General features: G+C 30.4%; 2 protein-coding genes and 1 long non-coding RNA gene across 9 annotated transcripts in view; 2 read left to right on the top strand and 1 right to left on the bottom strand.

Moving 5' to 3' along the window:
- Nucleotides 1–772: 772 nt before the first annotated feature.
- LOC109599593 (uncharacterized) lies at nucleotides 773–7,732 on the top strand. 5 transcript variants are annotated; one of them, XM_020015611.2, is made up of 50 exons: nucleotides 773–875; nucleotides 924–1,000; nucleotides 1,057–1,174; nucleotides 1,234–1,257; nucleotides 1,310–1,363; nucleotides 1,417–1,470; nucleotides 1,523–1,573; nucleotides 1,633–1,719; nucleotides 1,781–1,825; nucleotides 2,168–2,236; nucleotides 2,295–2,399; nucleotides 2,463–2,690; nucleotides 2,742–2,795; nucleotides 2,849–2,977; nucleotides 3,036–3,134; nucleotides 3,221–3,265; nucleotides 3,321–3,389; nucleotides 3,445–3,564; nucleotides 3,621–3,659; nucleotides 3,716–3,769; nucleotides 3,823–3,939; nucleotides 3,987–4,067; nucleotides 4,122–4,169; nucleotides 4,229–4,297; nucleotides 4,356–4,472; nucleotides 4,545–4,598; nucleotides 4,653–4,739; nucleotides 4,796–4,903; nucleotides 4,960–5,079; nucleotides 5,135–5,242; nucleotides 5,299–5,400; nucleotides 5,463–5,516; nucleotides 5,570–5,656; nucleotides 5,711–5,794; nucleotides 5,854–5,898; nucleotides 5,969–6,028; nucleotides 6,108–6,146; nucleotides 6,200–6,277; nucleotides 6,332–6,415; nucleotides 6,472–6,516; nucleotides 6,577–6,633; nucleotides 6,703–6,741; nucleotides 6,798–6,887; nucleotides 6,945–6,995; nucleotides 7,089–7,121; nucleotides 7,177–7,236; nucleotides 7,291–7,359; nucleotides 7,408–7,458; nucleotides 7,514–7,540; nucleotides 7,597–7,732. In XM_020015611.2, the coding sequence occupies exons 2-50, from the start codon at nucleotides 941–943 to the stop codon at nucleotides 7,665–7,667; spliced, it is 3,639 nt and encodes a 1,212-aa protein (XP_019871170.2). In that variant the 5' UTR covers nucleotides 773–875; nucleotides 924–940; the 3' UTR covers nucleotides 7,668–7,732. The 5 variants fall into 5 exon arrangements, with proteins under 5 accessions (XP_019871170.2, XP_049825593.1, XP_049825599.1 ...); XM_049969636.1 differs by having other exon boundaries at nucleotides 7,517–7,540; XM_049969642.1 differs by having other exon boundaries at nucleotides 7,291–7,353.
- Nucleotides 7,733–8,156: 424 nt separating this feature from the next.
- Nucleotides 8,157–8,681, top strand: LOC109600277 (uncharacterized). Of its 2 annotated transcripts, none has more exons than XR_002191606.2 (4): nucleotides 8,157–8,195; nucleotides 8,252–8,310; nucleotides 8,371–8,545; nucleotides 8,604–8,681. It is a non-coding gene; the product is annotated as an uncharacterized LOC109600277 (long non-coding RNA). The 2 variants fall into 2 exon arrangements; XR_007548820.1 differs by having other exon boundaries at nucleotides 8,182–8,200.
- A 104-nt stretch (nucleotides 8,682–8,785) lies between these two features.
- LOC109599793 (matrix metalloproteinase-2-like) overlaps nucleotides 8,786–17,294 on the bottom strand; it is a 69,657-nt gene continuing 61,148 nt past the window's right edge. For both annotated transcript variants that reach the window (XM_020015828.2, XM_049970484.1), the window contains 7 exons: nucleotides 13,348–13,491; nucleotides 12,356–12,498; nucleotides 11,189–11,356; nucleotides 10,877–11,129; nucleotides 10,512–10,824; nucleotides 10,049–10,454; nucleotides 8,786–9,991 (listed from right to left, as the gene is read on the bottom strand). In XM_020015828.2, the coding sequence (XP_019871387.2) occupies nucleotides 9,753–9,991; nucleotides 10,049–10,454; nucleotides 10,512–10,824; nucleotides 10,877–11,129; nucleotides 11,189–11,356; nucleotides 12,356–12,498; nucleotides 13,348–13,491 (1,666 nt within the window). In that variant the 3' untranslated portion in view covers nucleotides 8,786–9,752. The remainder of the gene's footprint in view (nucleotides 9,992–10,048; nucleotides 10,455–10,511; nucleotides 10,825–10,876; nucleotides 11,130–11,188; nucleotides 11,357–12,355; nucleotides 12,499–13,347; nucleotides 13,492–17,294) is intronic.

Below are 17,294 nucleotides of genomic sequence, written 5' to 3' on the forward strand. Positions count from 1 at the left end.
CCACCACCTAGTCTTCTATCCACATTTCAACTCTCTTGGATTAATCGCACTATTCTGATCATAGATGATCTAAATTCGGATTTAGACCCTGTTGGTGCAAAGCAATTGTCCTTGCTCAAAATTAGAAATTTGATTTCCAGGCAGATACAAATTATTTTGATCACTATTTGTATTAGACTAAGAAATTTTAATCAATGCTGTGTTAAAAGTAAATGAAAACGTTGTAGAACGTTTTTGCACAATGTCAAAAAAATGCAACGTTATATTATATAGTTTCTGTTCTATTTTATAAAGGGGGTCCAAGAGTTCTGAAGTTGTGTGTAATATGAAATTCCCTTTCCATATTATCATTTTTATTACAAAAAAGAAATATTTTTGAATACTGTTCATCTTTCTTCTCTGGTATATTAATTAGCGTGGTTTTTGTTTGCTTTATTAAACGTCGTTGTTCCACGTCGTTTATAAAAAATATTTTATTTTATTATTAAATAAAAATGGAAATTTGACAAATTCTAAGAGCCTAAATTAAAATAAGCGAAATGTAAAAAATTTTGGAATATTAATTTTGAATAATTTATAGAAAATCATTTCAATTTTTCCTACCGATTTAATGTTAATAATAAAATTTCTTAGTCATATTCATATTTCATTTTTATGGTCTAAATAAATAATTGTCTTTTGTTTAACAATAGAATTTTTAATTTGTTATCAATTTTTATTAGTTTTTTTACGTGTCTGATAAATAAAATAGGCATCAAAAATAGAAATAATCCTCATTCCTTGGTCAACTTTTAATACAACTGGTATTAATAACTGAAAACTTATTCCTTGCATTTCATTTCGACGGAATTCGTGTTCGGAAACTGACATAAAACGTAAGTTACTTATATTTTATTTTAACTAATGCTAATTATATTCTTTAGTTTTAGATTTTTCTTCAATGATTAAAATAGCGCCATGTCTATCTCTTATATTTATTATATTCGTTACCCAATCTAAGGTAAATTTAATTATATTTCCTCGTTTATATAAAATTTAAAATATCATATAATGTAGGCTTCGAATATGTTCATGAAAGATGGAAAACTTAAGTGGGGAAAGCATAACATAGGTGTGCCGACAACTATTGGCAATAACACAGATGTAGTCAATCACAAAATTATGATCAATATGGGTAAGAATTAATTACACATATACAATATTCACTTTTAAATTTGAAATTTCTTATTTCAGTTCTCAAAGGTGATAAACCTTCTGGTAAGTTCAATATATTTTAACGTTAAACATGTACTAATTTTATTTAATAAAGCCGCCTGCAAAGTATGTTATGCTGGAATATTAGAAATAATTAGAAACAACGAGGGTAAGTTTCTTAATATATATTCATTATATGAATTAAACATATTTGCTTTAAAGATCTAGACGATTCAGAAGTTCTGTCGAAAATTAAAGAATATTTGGGAGACGAACGTAAGTTAGTGTTAAATTAATTAAGTATTTGGTTAAAAATTAAATTTATTAGCAACTTCAAATGAATCCAGTGAGGAGGAATCTGATCCCGACTGTGACACACGTAAGTTGAATTTTATATATTAATTGATAAATGATTATTTTTCAATTTAAATGTTACAGCATCACCGGACACTAAAAATCGTCCCGCCAGTCCAGATGAATTACATAAATTACAAAATTTAATAACGATTCTGTTGGACACCACTAGTAAGTTAATTATAATAATAATGATAATGATGAATTAATTTAAAAAAAAAACGATTATTAGGACCAAAAAACACAACAGACAATAAGAAAGGCAAACCTTCTAACGGTAAGTTTTTCATTGAAATCGTTCAATTTATATGGGGATTGAATTTCGCTGAAGTTTTTTACTAAATATGAATTTTTTAAATTTTAATGAAACAATTGTCATCATTGATAAACTTTTCCTTTTATTTCATTTTTTGTAATTATGTATAGTATTTTATCCATTTTTCTCAACTTAATTTTTATTTATCTGTTTAGTGTTACAATATAGAAACTCCCTTAGCTCACACACATAATTAGTAGGGTACTATACTACATAAAAAAATTAAGTGAAATCCAGGAGGGTTGGGTTTATAAGTTATCGATTTGGTGTGGACAATCCCATATATAAATTATTTTTTTTAAGATGTGGAGAAAGAACGTACACAGGATCAGAAGGATTTATTAAATATAAAAACATATTTGGAAGATACACGTAAGTAATGTTGATTATTGGTATTAAGAAATACCTCTTACAAAATCTAATTTATTAGCCCCAGAAGAAGTTAATGAAGACACCTTAAATAATTTATTAAAAACTATAATGGGTATTTTTGGACGTCATCCAGGAAGTGGAAAGCATAAAAGACCTAAAGGAGGTAAACATATTGAAGAATCAAATTGGAATATTTAATTGTAAAAACTAAACTTATTGTGAACAGAAAAACCAGAAGAACCAGAAGGAACAGAAAATCCAGAAAAACCAGGAAAACCAGGAAACCCAGGAAAACCAGGAAAACCAGGAAAACCAGGAAAACCAGGAAAACCGGGAAAACCGGGAAAACCAGGAAAACCAGAACCAACTAAACCAACTGATAGCGACGAAGACGATGACGATGAGGAAAACGAAGACCAAATCGATAAACATATGTATCCTAAACTTGAAACGTGTAAGTAATAGAAATTATTGAAAACTTAATAATTACTAATTATATTTTAAGTTTTACAAAATGACGACGAATTAAAGAAAGTAGAAGAGTATTTGCAAAATGCGCGTAAGTTAATTATTAGCATTATAAAACATTTCATTTCAATTTAAATTTATTAGCAATTAAAAACGTTGACGATTACTCCCAAGTGAAACATGACGTATATGACGTAATAGAAGGTAAAAAGGTTTTGGAAAATGATGATGGTTGCCATTGTCTACAGCCAAAAGATAGACCCAAATTCAATCGTAAGCTAAATTTTATTTATTGTTATTTAATAATCAATTAAATATTTAAATATTACAGCTTCTGACAAAGTTGACTATGATTACGTTAGTAGCAGTGAAGAAGATACGTATGTGGCATCATTAAAATACTTTACGGGATATTTATTGAAGTTTACTAGTAAGTTGATTTCAAAATTATATATATATATATATATATATATATATATATATATACATATTTATTTATTTATTTATCATCTACAGAAATCAAAGCGCCCAAGAATAAAAAAGGAAAAATTAATGACAAAGGTAAGTTATATTTCATCAAAATATCGTAAGACTAATTAAAAATATTTTTTCTTAGACCTCCAGGATGAGCTCAACCACGACAACAAAATTTTAACAGATGTAAAAAAATATTTGGATAACACTCGTAAGTTGTTTATTAACAATTTTAAATGACCGTTACAAAAAAATAAATTTATTAGCAACTGAAAATGTTGAAGAAGACGACTTACATCATATATATAACTTACTCCTTCACGTTCTGTTGGGAATTGATGATGATGAAGACACAAGTTTGGAAAATCCCAAGGATGCAAACCCAAGTACGTTGATAATTGTTTTAATTAGAATATTATTTTAAAATTCAATTATTTAATAGACAATCCCTCCGGAATCAATATTCCTGATATGTCAACGCGTAAGTTTTATAGACATCATGGAACGTCTTAAGTTAATATAAAAATCTTTTTTTAGTTCTAAAAAGTAAAGATTTGTTTTCAAAAATACAAGATTATTTAGAAGGTCTAGGTATGTAATTGAAAATATTTAGATTACAACTACATTAAAATTAAATTGATTAGAAGATGGTAATAAAGACGGTGATTACAAAGACACGAAAGACAAGGTGTATCAAATCCTTATGGATGACGTAAAGCCACAAAATAAGAAATCAGCAAAAAGACCTAAGCCCAACAAACGTAAGTTGAATGTTGATAATATGCAATAATTAATTAAAAATTCGTAGAGGGAAATAATCCTGAAGAAAAGGACAAAAACAACTTACAGTTCTTAACAGATTTAATAGAACTCTTTTTAGTCAATAGCAGTAAGTAAACTTATTGAAATTATAAATCAATTATTAAAAAAACATTTTTAACAGATAATGCACACCACAGTAGTGAAGAGGACGATGATGATCGGTCGGATTGTAAGTTTTATTGTAATCTTATTCTAATTTTTGAATGTGTTCTTACTTTTTTATTAAAGCTTTGGAAGACCAATTTACACAGGATAATCAAATGTTACTGAAAATAAAAAATCTTTTGAAACACACTCGTAAGTTAAATTGAATATTGGTATTATGTAACAATTCACATATAACAATTTTTATTAGCATCTAATAAGATTCAAGGATCGTTGAAAAATAAGCTTTACAACATTCTACTGCAAAAGATCCTCTTAGGACGTGATGATGAAGAAATTGCCAAAAATAAAGATGAACCTCATGTTGGTAAGTTGTCTAAGTATTAAATTAATAATTTTAATCTCAAAAATTCAAAATATAATTAACAAACTTTTTAAGATCTGGACGATGACAAAAAATTATCGAAAATAAAAGGATATTTGGCAAATATAAGTAAGTTTATTTTTATAATTACGAAACAATGAATAAAAAAATTAAACTTGATAGAAATTCAAAACGTTGATGATTACGAAAATGAGAAAAAGAAGTTGTATAATATTCTAATGGGTTGGAAAACACCGTCCGATAATACACGTAAGTTAAATAAATATTAACCAATTAATTAAAAATTAAATGTGCTTGCATTGAAGATGATGAAGATGAAGATAGCAGTGAAGAAATTTCACCTGGGGCTGTTAATGATGTTGAGCATATAGATACTTTAAAACAACTAATACAAATTCTAATGGAAACTACCAGTAAGTTGATGATTTTTAAAATTTTAAACTTGTAGTAAATTCAATCTTCTCAACAGACAAGACAGTCAATGTCGAAGAAGATGATCATCCTGATTATCAAACTCGTTCTTTGCGAGAAGCCAGCAAGTATGATAATGATATTTTAGCGCAAATGAATGGATATTTGGATAAGACACGTAAGTTATAATGATCATATTACAGAACAACTTGATGTTACATTTTAATTATTAGCACCGGAAAATATTGATGTACCAACAACTCAAAATTTACATCATATTTTACTTGGTAAGGTACTTCTGGGACTTAATGATGAAGATTCCATGGGAGAACTACCCCATTGTAAGTTACGTGATACGGTTTGTCTTCTAACATGTTTTCTAAATTTTGTTTATTAGCACTGGACAATTCCGGAAAAAATGCGTCAGACTGGGCTGGATTTAGAATTATTATGCCTGGTTCCGATGAAAAGGAAGATGATGATGAAAAGCTTCTATTGAGTAAGATTTGAAATTGTTAAATGTTACTAGATATTTATTAAACGTATCAATATTTTTTGAAGATCTGCGCGCCAAAGAAAAATTGCCGATCATTAAAGCATATTTGAATCATATTCGTAAGTTAATTATTATTATAAAGAAATAGTTGCTTAATGAACATATTTATTAGCAATTAAAAACCTTGATGATTACAATGGAGCGAAAAAGAAAGTGTACGAAATTTTAATGGGCAAGATAATACTGGGAGACAATTCAGGTTAGTTAATTATTTATGTTATTAAACAACTAATAAATAATGTGTTTGGATTAGGAACTACCAACCAATCTGATGAAAAGGAAAAGGACAATCCACTTGCACTTTTCTTACTAACGATTAAAGATAACTTAAAAGGCAGTAAGTTAAATTATTTACAAATGATATATTAAAGAAAATATATGTTTATACAATTACAGAGAATAAATCTAAACAAAAGGACATTTCTTATGACTTCCTTAAGGGTAAGTTCTTAGTATAAAGTATTTATCGCATATTTTTAATTTATCGTAATTTATTTATTAAATTCACAAGGACTGGAAGGTATGAACTTTTATAGCGATGAAAATCAAGATAAACCGCTAACAAGGGAACGTAAGTTTTATAAAATGTCTAATGAATTTACAAATTATATTAATTAATTAATATTTCTCTCAATACCCGGACAAAAAAGAAATTTTATTGAAAATAAAATTATATTTGGAAAACGGAGGTAAGTAAATTATCGTTATTATTGAATAAGTAATACGTATTAAAATTTGTCAGGAAATGCAAATAATGGGGATAATCAGGACTTACTAAATTACATATATAAAATGTTATTTGGAATGAAAAATCAACCAGGTAGGTTAAATTTTGACATCATAGATTAATGAATTAATAATGCATTGACATTAGGATCAACAGTCAAACCTAAGGAAAAGGAAAATGATGACAAAATTGCAATTTTCTTGCAAATGGTTAAAGATAATCTTAAAAACAGTAAGTTAACTACATGAAGTTACAATAATAAAAAAAATTAAAAATATATATTACAGAAAAGAAAAACAAAAATAAGGGCAACGATGATGACCTAATAAAGGGTATGTGCCTTACTTAAAACATTTATTTTTTGACTAAAATTTGTTGATTAAATTTAATAGGATTGGAAAGCATGAACTTGTTTACCGATGATAATGGAAAACCATTATCAATAGACGGTAAGTTTTTAAAATAAAGAGAATTTTTAATTTTAATTAATATATTTTTTTAATTTCGGGACGAAAAAGAAACCTTATTTAAAATAAAAATATATTTGGACAAAGAAAGTAAGTAGATAGATGTTGCTATTGTATGAATTACTAATACAAATTAAATTTTTCAGACAATGGAAATGGAGACAATCAAGATTTGATAAATTATATATACAAACTTCTGTTTAGTTTAAAACGTGGAGGTAAACAAAAACATAAAAGTAAGCTGTTTATATAATATTGGTATTTTCAAAATAATAACAGGACTGATTCTTTAGATAAGGAGTATGGATACCAAATTAAAGAATTTCCATTTGAAATTACAGGCAGTAAGTTCTGTTTAATATGAAACAATATTTGGACATTTAGTAAAACTTATTTTAAAGAAGTATATAATTAAGAGGAGAATTTATTTGTTGCAGGTAACAACATCAACAAAAATAAATATATAGTCGGTAAGTTTCTTTATTAAAGTGAATACATAAGGAGTAACCAAATTAAATTTTTAAGCGGTAGAAAATGTCGATTATTACGAAGTGGAAGTTGACGATGAAAATAACACAGGAAACAGTAAGTTAACTATTTTATAAAATAATACGATTGATTAAAAATTGATTTTGTCAGCATTAGATTTTGAGTATTTCGAGGACGGTGGATTAAGAGATGATTATGTTAAAAAAAATAAGGGTAAAGGTAAGTTAGATATAAATTCTGGCTAAATATTCATAAAATAAAATTTAGGAAAGAAACCGGGCAAAGGGAAAAATGGATATAAAATGAAGGGACATAAAAGTAAGTTTAATATGTAAATTTAGTCAATTTTGTTTTACTGTGCTCTTTATTTTAGAAGAAGGTGGTACCATAGCATTGGATGGTAAGTTTAAAGGGTCAAATCAGTTATACAATTTTTTTTTCATTTTTTTTTTACAGAACCAAGCCCCATATTAGGATTACTTTCTGGAGCAACGAATGTTGTTCATAACATGTTAAACATTGATTGATTGATTTAATGGAATATTCAATATTTATATATATTTAAAAATAAAAAAAGTTTTGTCTTATGAAACAGTGTTTTAATTTTATTGTATCAAAATAATAAATTAACTTTTACCTTCGATTATTGAGTAATATATCTGTTAATTAATTAGTTTTGATTTTGGGATTGTGAGTCACATTACAAGTCAGTCAGTTAAATAACGAGAACATTATTTAATGGATGAATTTCACAGTTGTTCGCTGTATCAGTTAGTGAATTTAAAAATTTTGCACTAATATTTTAGTGCTGCAAATATTACAATGTACATATATATATATATATATATATATATATATATATATATATATATATATATATATATATGCATATATATATATTTTAATATTTATGAATTTTGCTATTTCATATTGTGTAATAAAAAAATAATTAACTGATAAATATTTAATCAATATAAAAACATGAAAGTTAATATAACTAGACATGAAGTTCTGTTTCATAATTATTTGACTTTAGAAATTTCATCACATAACTAGTTATGTATATTTTAGTTTATATGTATTGTATTGCTTAATGTATTTTACATTTTAGGAACAATGTTTAAAATTGTTTTATGTTTAGTTTTGGCGACAGTATTCGTGAATGCAAAGGTAAAGTAAACTGTTTTAATATTAAATAATCTTTCTGGCGGTAACTTATTATGTTTTTAGCCTTTTTTACTTAGTGACTTGCTTAGTGGTAGAATAAGTGGCACACTGAATAATTACTTAGACATAAACTTTGATTATGGAAGATTGTTGCATGGAGAGGGACTTGATATTGAATTGGTTACTCCATCGAACTCAAGAATTGACACTCATATTTCAAGCAAAACTATTGAAAATGGTAACTGATTAAATAATTTTAGGCATTAAACACAATTTATTATTTTAATTTATTACAGTTTTCGAGTTTTTATCGAACGTATTCATTAATAAATAAAAATGTAATAATCAATGTCGAAATAAAATATTAAAACAGACGTTTCTGAAGATTGAAAATATTTGTTATTATTCTTTATAATTAATACGATAAGTAATCTAATATTTTTTTATTTAAATTTATAAAAGATCACAAATATTATACTATAATTATATTCTAATAAAATAATAAAATAATATACTTAAATAATCGATATAAAAAATACACTTATGAATTAAGTTGTTGCAAAAATGGATTAGGCACTTATCTAATTGTTATAAAAAAATATTTGGAAAGGTAAGTCGTGATATAATAATATATAAACCCATAATTGCACCAACTTTACACTTCATTAAACTAGAAATACATAATATTTACAATCTTAATATACAAATACTTAAAACATAATTTAATTTAGTTGCAAATATAAATATAAACGCATAAAATAGAAGAAATAGAACACAATTATTTTTCTACAAATCTTCATTGAAGATTGTTTTTTCGGACATTATATATGTAAAGTATTTTTGCTGTTGATATACTCTTTCACATACATATATAATATTTATCTAGCACAAACATGATGATTATCGCATGTAAACATCCGATTATTCTTTATCATTTATTCACTTTTATAAGTAGTTATTGCGTATAATGTAAATGGTTTATAATTAATAGGCATTTTTAATTACTGTATTGCTTTGGTTTTTTGGGCAATTATAAAAATTATTGTTGGGAATAGCTAATATTGTTACGATTGCAATGAATTTCTATTTGACACAACCACGACAGGTTTATTTAAATATGCAAAAAATATCACAGATATTGAAGCCTGTATTGTTTTGAAAATTGTGTCTTTGATATCATATGTTGTACAAGCGCAACTATTTTTAATTTAGATCGAATCATCAGTCTTTTAAACAAAATTCACAAATCAAAGAGAAAAAAATGATATGTAGAATTAAAATAAGTGGAAAATAAAATAGGGGCAGTTTTTGTTGTTAGCTAAAAAAATAAATAATTGTCATGGCCTTTGTCATGTGTATACTTTGTTACTTCATTAGAAGCGGTTTTTCCAAAGCTATTATAGTTTTTTACCCTGTTTTTTTTTTTCGAAAAATAATGCAAACAATTAAAAAACACTAAAAACAACGGTGAACACAATCATAAAAGCAGCTAGACTTGTTGAAGTTTTGGCATTGCCTGATGAGAGATCTTTGTATGGCAGTTTTTGACCGATGTCGTTACTCTCGAAATTATCAGAGCAACCCATCCAAAATGGCGCAGATGGTTTTGGTTCACTGTGTTCCACTCTCATGTACATATCGTTGAATTTCCAGTAACCTTTATCTTTGAAGAAATATGTTTTTCCTATAATGTAAAAAAGACGTTGAGATGACCGATCAGTGAAGGAGATAAATACCTTACCATCTCTCCATTGAAATACTGCATCGATGTCGGTTCCAACTCCTTTCCACATTCCCATTTTTCTCGGATAATCCAATTCAACTCTTTGCTCCTTTTCGTCGAACCTCCAGTATTTGTCGCCACTGTAAAAGTAAGTATGTCCGTTATGGCCCCATACCATGGCGCCATCAATTTTTTCAAGGTCCTGTGGTAGTCCCAAATCGGTGATGGGTCGAGGAAAGTTGGGCTCGAGTCGTTGACCAGTAAACACGTAATACAATCGACCAATAAAGAAAACAATTTTTCCGTCGTGTCTTTCATATACGGCATCCACGTGATCCAAATCTTTCGGTATGGAGTTCCACAAACGGTGGATCAACGCAGGATAACCCGGCAACAAACCATGTTCACCTATTCTCCACAAGTACTGCATCAAAAAAAAGGTATTAATTGAATTCATTTTATTCTGCTCTACTCTACTCACTGCATCTTTAAATATGAACACTTCGCGTCTTATGGTGGCAACCGCGTCGTAGGACGTATCGCAAGTGTCCGGTGGAGGTTTCGACTCCTTCACTGGATGGTTTCTGCTAGAAACTCTGGTTGTTGGTCTCTCTGGATTACCGGGTCGGACACCGTCTATTCCAGTTCCAGGGTATATCTTTTTAGGGTGGTGTCTTTCGGGTATTCTATGTGGCGTTTCAGTTGGACGTCTTTCCGGGATGTGATGGTGGGGGTTATGATTTTGATGGTGATGGTGGTGGTGGTGATGTTTTGGATCTTTCGTTGGATAATACCTTAAATAATGTAATTATAGCAACGGAAGGAAAATTATGAGAACCAACGTACCTTGGGTCTGGGTATCCGTTGTTTTTGTTGTAATGTTTCTTATCCGGGTTCATGGGCTTGTTGGGGTAATAATTTTTCTCAGTTCTGGGGTTATAGGGTGGATTCTGGTGACCATGATAGGGATTGTAAGGTATATGCGGACGTCTGGTGGATGGCGTGTGAGGTCTGGGAGTTGTTGTTGTGGTTGGAGGTCTTGGAGGTGGCGGTCTGTACACAGGAATATTATCCCATATTTGGCCGGTTTCACGACGACCTAAATCAGTAAGTTGGTATAAGAAATGAACTATGAACAAGTGAAATTGTATTGTTTACCATAAAGTTGTTGGATTCCATTTCTGTCATCTTCTGGGAGTTCATAATCGAATCCGTCTACCATTTCTTTATACCAAGGGTACATAAGGGCATTTTCTACACTAGAATGTCCTAGTCCTAGAGAATGTCCAAATTCGTGGGCAGCTACGTTGAATAAATTCGTGCTGCCTGAAACAAAATTAAAATGAATTATTTTTCAAATAATTACTAGCTGGTTAATATTATTAATTATCTGTCAACTTATTATTGGAAAACGACTATTACTCACAAAATGAGAGAAATAAAAAGCATCGTTTAAAGTTCATGGTAGATACAAATTACTCGTTGCGTTGCTGATGAAACGTAAACTAAAACATTACATTTTCCGTGTGAATTTTAATAATAGTTACCATCACGTGGTGATATATAAAACGACGTGAATAATTAAACACGGGTGACCTACAGAATGATGCTATCTATATTTAAATATGAATGAACTCGAATTTGTTTGTTAATGACTAACTGCAAACCCGGAAAACACGAATAAAAATTTTATAATAACAATAAGATATTTTAATAAGCATTTAAGAATATAATAAGGAATATTTAGCGTCTACTTGAATATTAACAAGTGATTTAAAATAGAAATAGCAATATATTTGTTCTGTTGTTTTGGAGGATAATCCATGTAAATTTATTTGGTTATATTTCACATCCCTTTGTAGTTATCTCCACCACAACAGTCTTAAATTCTTAATCATGAGTTCTACCGCAAGAAAATCCACAATATTCGCAAAATTTCTCCCAATTAATTATTTACACACAGCTTTCAGCTTATCTGGCATTTTAAATTTATAGCGCGTAAATTATTATTACCAAAATTCCCGAGTCTGAATGGCTCTGTTCTTTCAAACCAAACATCTCCGGAATGTCTCTTAAGTTTCATCAGATAGACCAGATGCCTTGTTTATCTGCTCCCTGATGCAACTTCCGTTTGATAGCGAACGCCCCCGGCAGACTCGCTCTGCACGTGCCTCGCTTCAACGTTGACAATCGTGTTTATACAAGGAATCGTTCCTTTATTGCGCCGCAAAATCCACCACGACCCGAATCCACGCTACCACCACCATCGTCAATCGTCATTCTCGATAATCGCAAAGGGAAACAATCCAGTGGAAATAAATTTACCTGGTTCAGTTTGACCTTGCATGATCCACGATTCGTCGGCATCGAAGTGGACGTCGATAGGGGAACCGGAGCTGCTGGGAAAGAAGGCGTGCGCCAACACAATTCCCTTGCCGTCAAAGGGGAACCTGTCGCCGTGGTCGAGTCTGTAAACAACAAACTCATTAAACAACCAACATTTTCTTTGTCTTGTGGTCTCCCAACCCTTCGCCCCGCATCGTTGATTAGTCCGAGCGTTGTACACTATGGATTTACTGGCTAAATGATTCTTGAATACGAGATTTAAGTAGCTTTTGCCACTGAAACTATTTAATCTTCCCGTTTCATCATGTCAGATTTAAGCAAGAAGGGAAACTTTTTTCATTCCATTTTGGTGCGTCCAACTGCTCTCCAGCCATTTATATACAATATTATTGTTTAGTTTTTTGCTCTTGGGGTGAGAAGCTTCGGTCTAATATTAATACCCCGATATATATTAATGGCGTTCTCATATGGAATCAATCACCCAATAAACTCTTTCGTAACCTGATACTTATTACAAATCAATACCCGACGAGTATTAAATTTTTCATTGACATTTCGTCAACCCCCGTTTCGACATTATCAAACGTTATTGCGCCATAAACCGCATTTCGTTCGTTAGTTGGGGGTTAGTGGGTTAAATTTAATTAAACAGTCATTTCCAGGATGGCTTAACAGACGATAGACGGTTAATTGGATTAATAAAAAACATCTGGATTTGATTAGATGACAGGATTGTCTTTTATTCGTTTCGAATTTGTTTGACGCCAATAGCTCTGATGTAATGTTTTCACAACGCTCATCGGATATGATTTTGTGAATATCAGTTTTGTGTTTCCATACGCACCGCACCGCATATAATGTACTTGTCAATTTGAATTTTGCGGATTCTACATTTCTGTCAGGGAAGAGATAAAATAGTAATCTTCTTCAATAAAGACTACCCCGTTTGAGTCACTGAGCCACCCATTTACCTGTAGAATTGTATGTTGATGTCGGCCGTTCTTGTTTCGTCCACATTTCGGAATTCGAGTTTGGAATGTTTGGACCAGACCTGAAGCGCCTTACCGAGCACCTTGATGACATCCGCTTTGTTCAATCGATCCCAACTCTTTAAACTGCAACAAAAATTACATTGAATCATTAGTAAAAACATTTAGTGCCTCCATTAATAAATTTTTTACTTTTAATGGACGCTTTTAGGATGTTACATTAATTTTATACACGGAATGTTACTTTTGGTTTAAGTAATTTAATTGGACATCTTCATGTGCCTATAAAAATTATGAATTCACGAGTGGTTTCGTGTACGTTTTTAACGGGCGGTTTATTTTGATTATAAAATATGTCAGTATGGGATTTCATGTCTCAGAGAAGCGGAGCGTAGGAATTTATATCAAAATTCAATTAGATTAGGATGTAGTTGAAGATAATCGCGTAATCCTACTCACAGTTATAAAGAATTTCACATTTTTACAAGTTTTGAAGGTATATAGATGAAATGTACTGAAGTGAAATGTTGAATGATATGTTCTGATGTCTTATTGGCTTTATGAATAACTTTCCATCGAAACTGTAGTGTTTAGTCTAAAACAATAATCAATATGCACATTCTTGCCTTTCATAATCTGATGAATTGTAAATATAGACAGTTGTCTGTTGACCGATTTTTATTCAGATATTTCAAACCCATTCTGATCAAATTTCCGGACATGTCTATGAGTGATTGAAAACTTGTGTCAATCATCCTTTCATTTATATAACAACAATGTATTGATCCATGTACTGGGTTTAAGGCATAGTAACTAGAATTTTACGACAGCAATTTAAATACTTCAAGAGTTTAATGGTTCTATTAGTTAATTGTTTCTACAGAAATACAAACAATGTTTGTACAAGTTATGTCTCTATTCATTCAGAAGAATGAGGGTAAAATCACATGCGAACTGCATTGGAGTCTTTGTGCATTCACCAATAGATGAATTAACTTGAATTGATTTAAACGATGCCGGTTTAATATGGCCTATTAACATGGGGTTATGGCTGAATCGACCTAATCATTTCAATCTCGTACGAACGAGACAGTCACCGCATCTTCGCCGGTCGGCCTCAAAGTCTGACGAGAGTCCCGAACAACGGACCAAAGTTAAATGAATTTAAACATAGTAGGAGATAAGGGTTGGATAAAATTCGGCGCGACATTTATTTTATGTAATTCGTAATTAATATTGTTTCGTGAAATGTGGCCTCTCGACGAAATAATTGGATAAAATCATTGTTCGGGACCTTCGATATTCCCGGACTGCTGAATATTGAATTTCAGCAGTTTCTAATGCATTGTATAATCTGGATAATGGTTTTTAAATCAATTATGCTGCAAAAATCAATCGTCCCTAGTCTTGCCAATAAATGTTCATTTAGATATTCTTGTTCTCTTAATAATCACGAATATTTTCAGTCGTTTAATTTTTTTTTAGATTTAAATTCATCAGCCAAAACATTTATTTTAATTCTATACATACACTAAATGTATGTGCCCATTTAAAATGTAATCACCCAGTAAACACTTTTGTTTATAACTCGATTATAATGAATAGTGATATTTACAAATGATTTGGTTATTTTTTACTAAACAAATAAGTTCTCCATTCATTTTAGTATCCATCAAAATAGATACCTACCAAATTTCACATTCTTATGAATGCATTTTTTACGAGCAACTGAATAAAGTATCAAATTTTACTGATAATATTATAACAACTGACTTAACGCATTACTTCTTATAAACAGTTTAATTGTTAGTGCTCTTGCTGGCAGGTTTAATTTTGTTTGACGCCCTAAAGATATTTTAAAACACTAATCTTATTGTGAGAATTGATTAAATTACCATTTGATATGCTCAAAATATTTTTTATTTCTTGGTTTACTTTTTCAGAAGAAATAAAGTTCAAAAATTAATTTGATTTTTATGATTGTCATGTTTTTATAAAATTTAATATGGACACATAAATAAATAAATAGACACATAAATAAAATATATATTGGAATGGATGCATGGCAACTTTCTATTTGTTATCCATCTTTTGCTAATCATTAAAATTGTAAATGTATATATACTACATTTGTAAAAAATCTTCCCTATAATCACGTATCACACTGAAACTATTTGATGAATCTTGTTATAGCGATATATAACCATGAATCAATATTTAGTAGACATTTTATACCAGAAAATACATTGATTTATACAAAAGAATTAAAAAAATTAAAAATAATAAGTAGAGACATCTATCAGGATACAGTGGCACAAGAGTAAAATAAGATACTTCAACTGGAATGAATTGATTTGGATTTAAAATAAAGTTGATGATTTGTTGTATCGTATGACGAAAATAATCTAAAATCATCATTCATGTTCAAGGGAATGTTTTAATAATGTATATTATAAAAATAAGTATGTTGTTTCGTTGTTGCAAATGAAGACATTAGCCACTCGATCGCTCACTCAAGGAGGTTGTGATGGAATACAATACACATCACACCCAGGTTGAGTGAGTAACCGAAACAGCCAAACAGCTCTCGGGATCCTATCCCGAATTTCCCCCTAAAACGTTTATTGCAAAATCAATTAAACAATAACCGGCCAAATCTAAATTCTGATTGATATGGAACGAGACACCGAATTTAAATGACAATACGGACAGAAGAGAGGTGAGACAGGAAGTGTTTGATCCAGGGACTCCAGACTGTCTGAGTGAATGTTTAAAATTGCCGTCAATTTAAGTGAACAGACATCGCCTTGTGGGCGTCCCAAACTATGAGGCCCAAGTACACTTTATTGGATTACCCGTTGAATTTACTACATTTAATATAGATCGACAGCGTTAGTTAGTGTCCGAAACCGTTTTCTTTCCGTGTTGTTATCCGTCAAAGTTAAAGTGAATTGGAGTCGCACCTTTATTTGACGAATAAAGTCGTCCGTAGGGGGATGGGGGATGGTGGATTTATTTACTTTATCGGATGCTCCGAATCAACCTATTTGCATTATTGGCACCGGTTCGTACATGATTATGTCGACGCGTGCGACTCGAGATGTGCAAACATCCATAATATTTAACCTGGAAATCAATGTTTTATATGTGTATGCCAGTTTTGAATTCGTGCAGCCGGAATATTTTTATGGCGGGTTCAAAGTTCTGGCGATTTATAAGGCCATATGGTTCTGGCGTTGGCTCCGAGATCATAAACTGTGCTTATTATTAACAGCAATTAACACCATACTTTAGTACATATGTGGCGCTCTTTAGCCGTTTCCGTTATTAAATGAATGAACATTGTGTTGGGGTTTAAGTCTTGTTAGTTGCTCAACAAAGTGACATATTATGCACAATATTTTTTTATGCGATTGTGAAGTAGAACTAAAACGTCGTCGGCACTGTGGAAGTTTAATATTTATCAACATCCACCTAGTAATAGTTTCAATGGCCATTCAGTGATAAAAAACAACAATAGAAATATTCTGCCAGTGATTAAGCCTTTGTCTTAAAGACCAATTGAATTACGGTTAATTAACATCGAAACTGGTTAATGGTTGGACACCTCATTGCCTTTCAAAAATTACTCAATTTTTATTAAAATTGCAATTGTACGTGCGGACCGAGTGCGTTGAACGACCGAAATTTCGCCCCCGTTATAAAATTTTCACGATGCTCCGAAATATTAATGCATGTCGTGACGCCGTTTCTAATAATTAGCCCACATTCATTTAAAATATTTATTGGTTTAAGTTGTGCACATGCGGGTTCCGACAACATACACCGCAATAGATACGGATAGAAATTTAGTTAGGGGTGAAGTTTTATTGAGAGATACAATTAGGTCGTTTGTGAATTTCTTATGAAACGAATTGTACGTATCAATA

Source organism: Aethina tumida, chromosome 1, assembly GCF_024364675.1.
Source record: "Aethina tumida isolate Nest 87 chromosome 1, icAetTumi1.1, whole genome shotgun sequence".
Classification (NCBI taxonomy): domain Eukaryota; kingdom Metazoa; phylum Arthropoda; class Insecta; order Coleoptera; family Nitidulidae; genus Aethina; species Aethina tumida.

Bases quoted from the DNA above. Each gene is read 5' to 3' on its own strand.
- LOC109599593 (XM_020015611.2), top strand. From the start codon at position 941: ATGATTAAAATAGCGCCATGTCTATCTCTTATATTTATTATATTCGTT. The intron at 4,740-4,795 runs GTAAGTTAAATA...CTTGCATTGAAG, and splicing joins AACACCGTCCGATAATACAC to ATGATGAAGATGAAGATAGC. The intron at 6,517-6,576 runs GTATGTGCCTTA...TAAATTTAATAG, and splicing joins CGATGATGACCTAATAAAGG to GATTGGAAAGCATGAACTTG.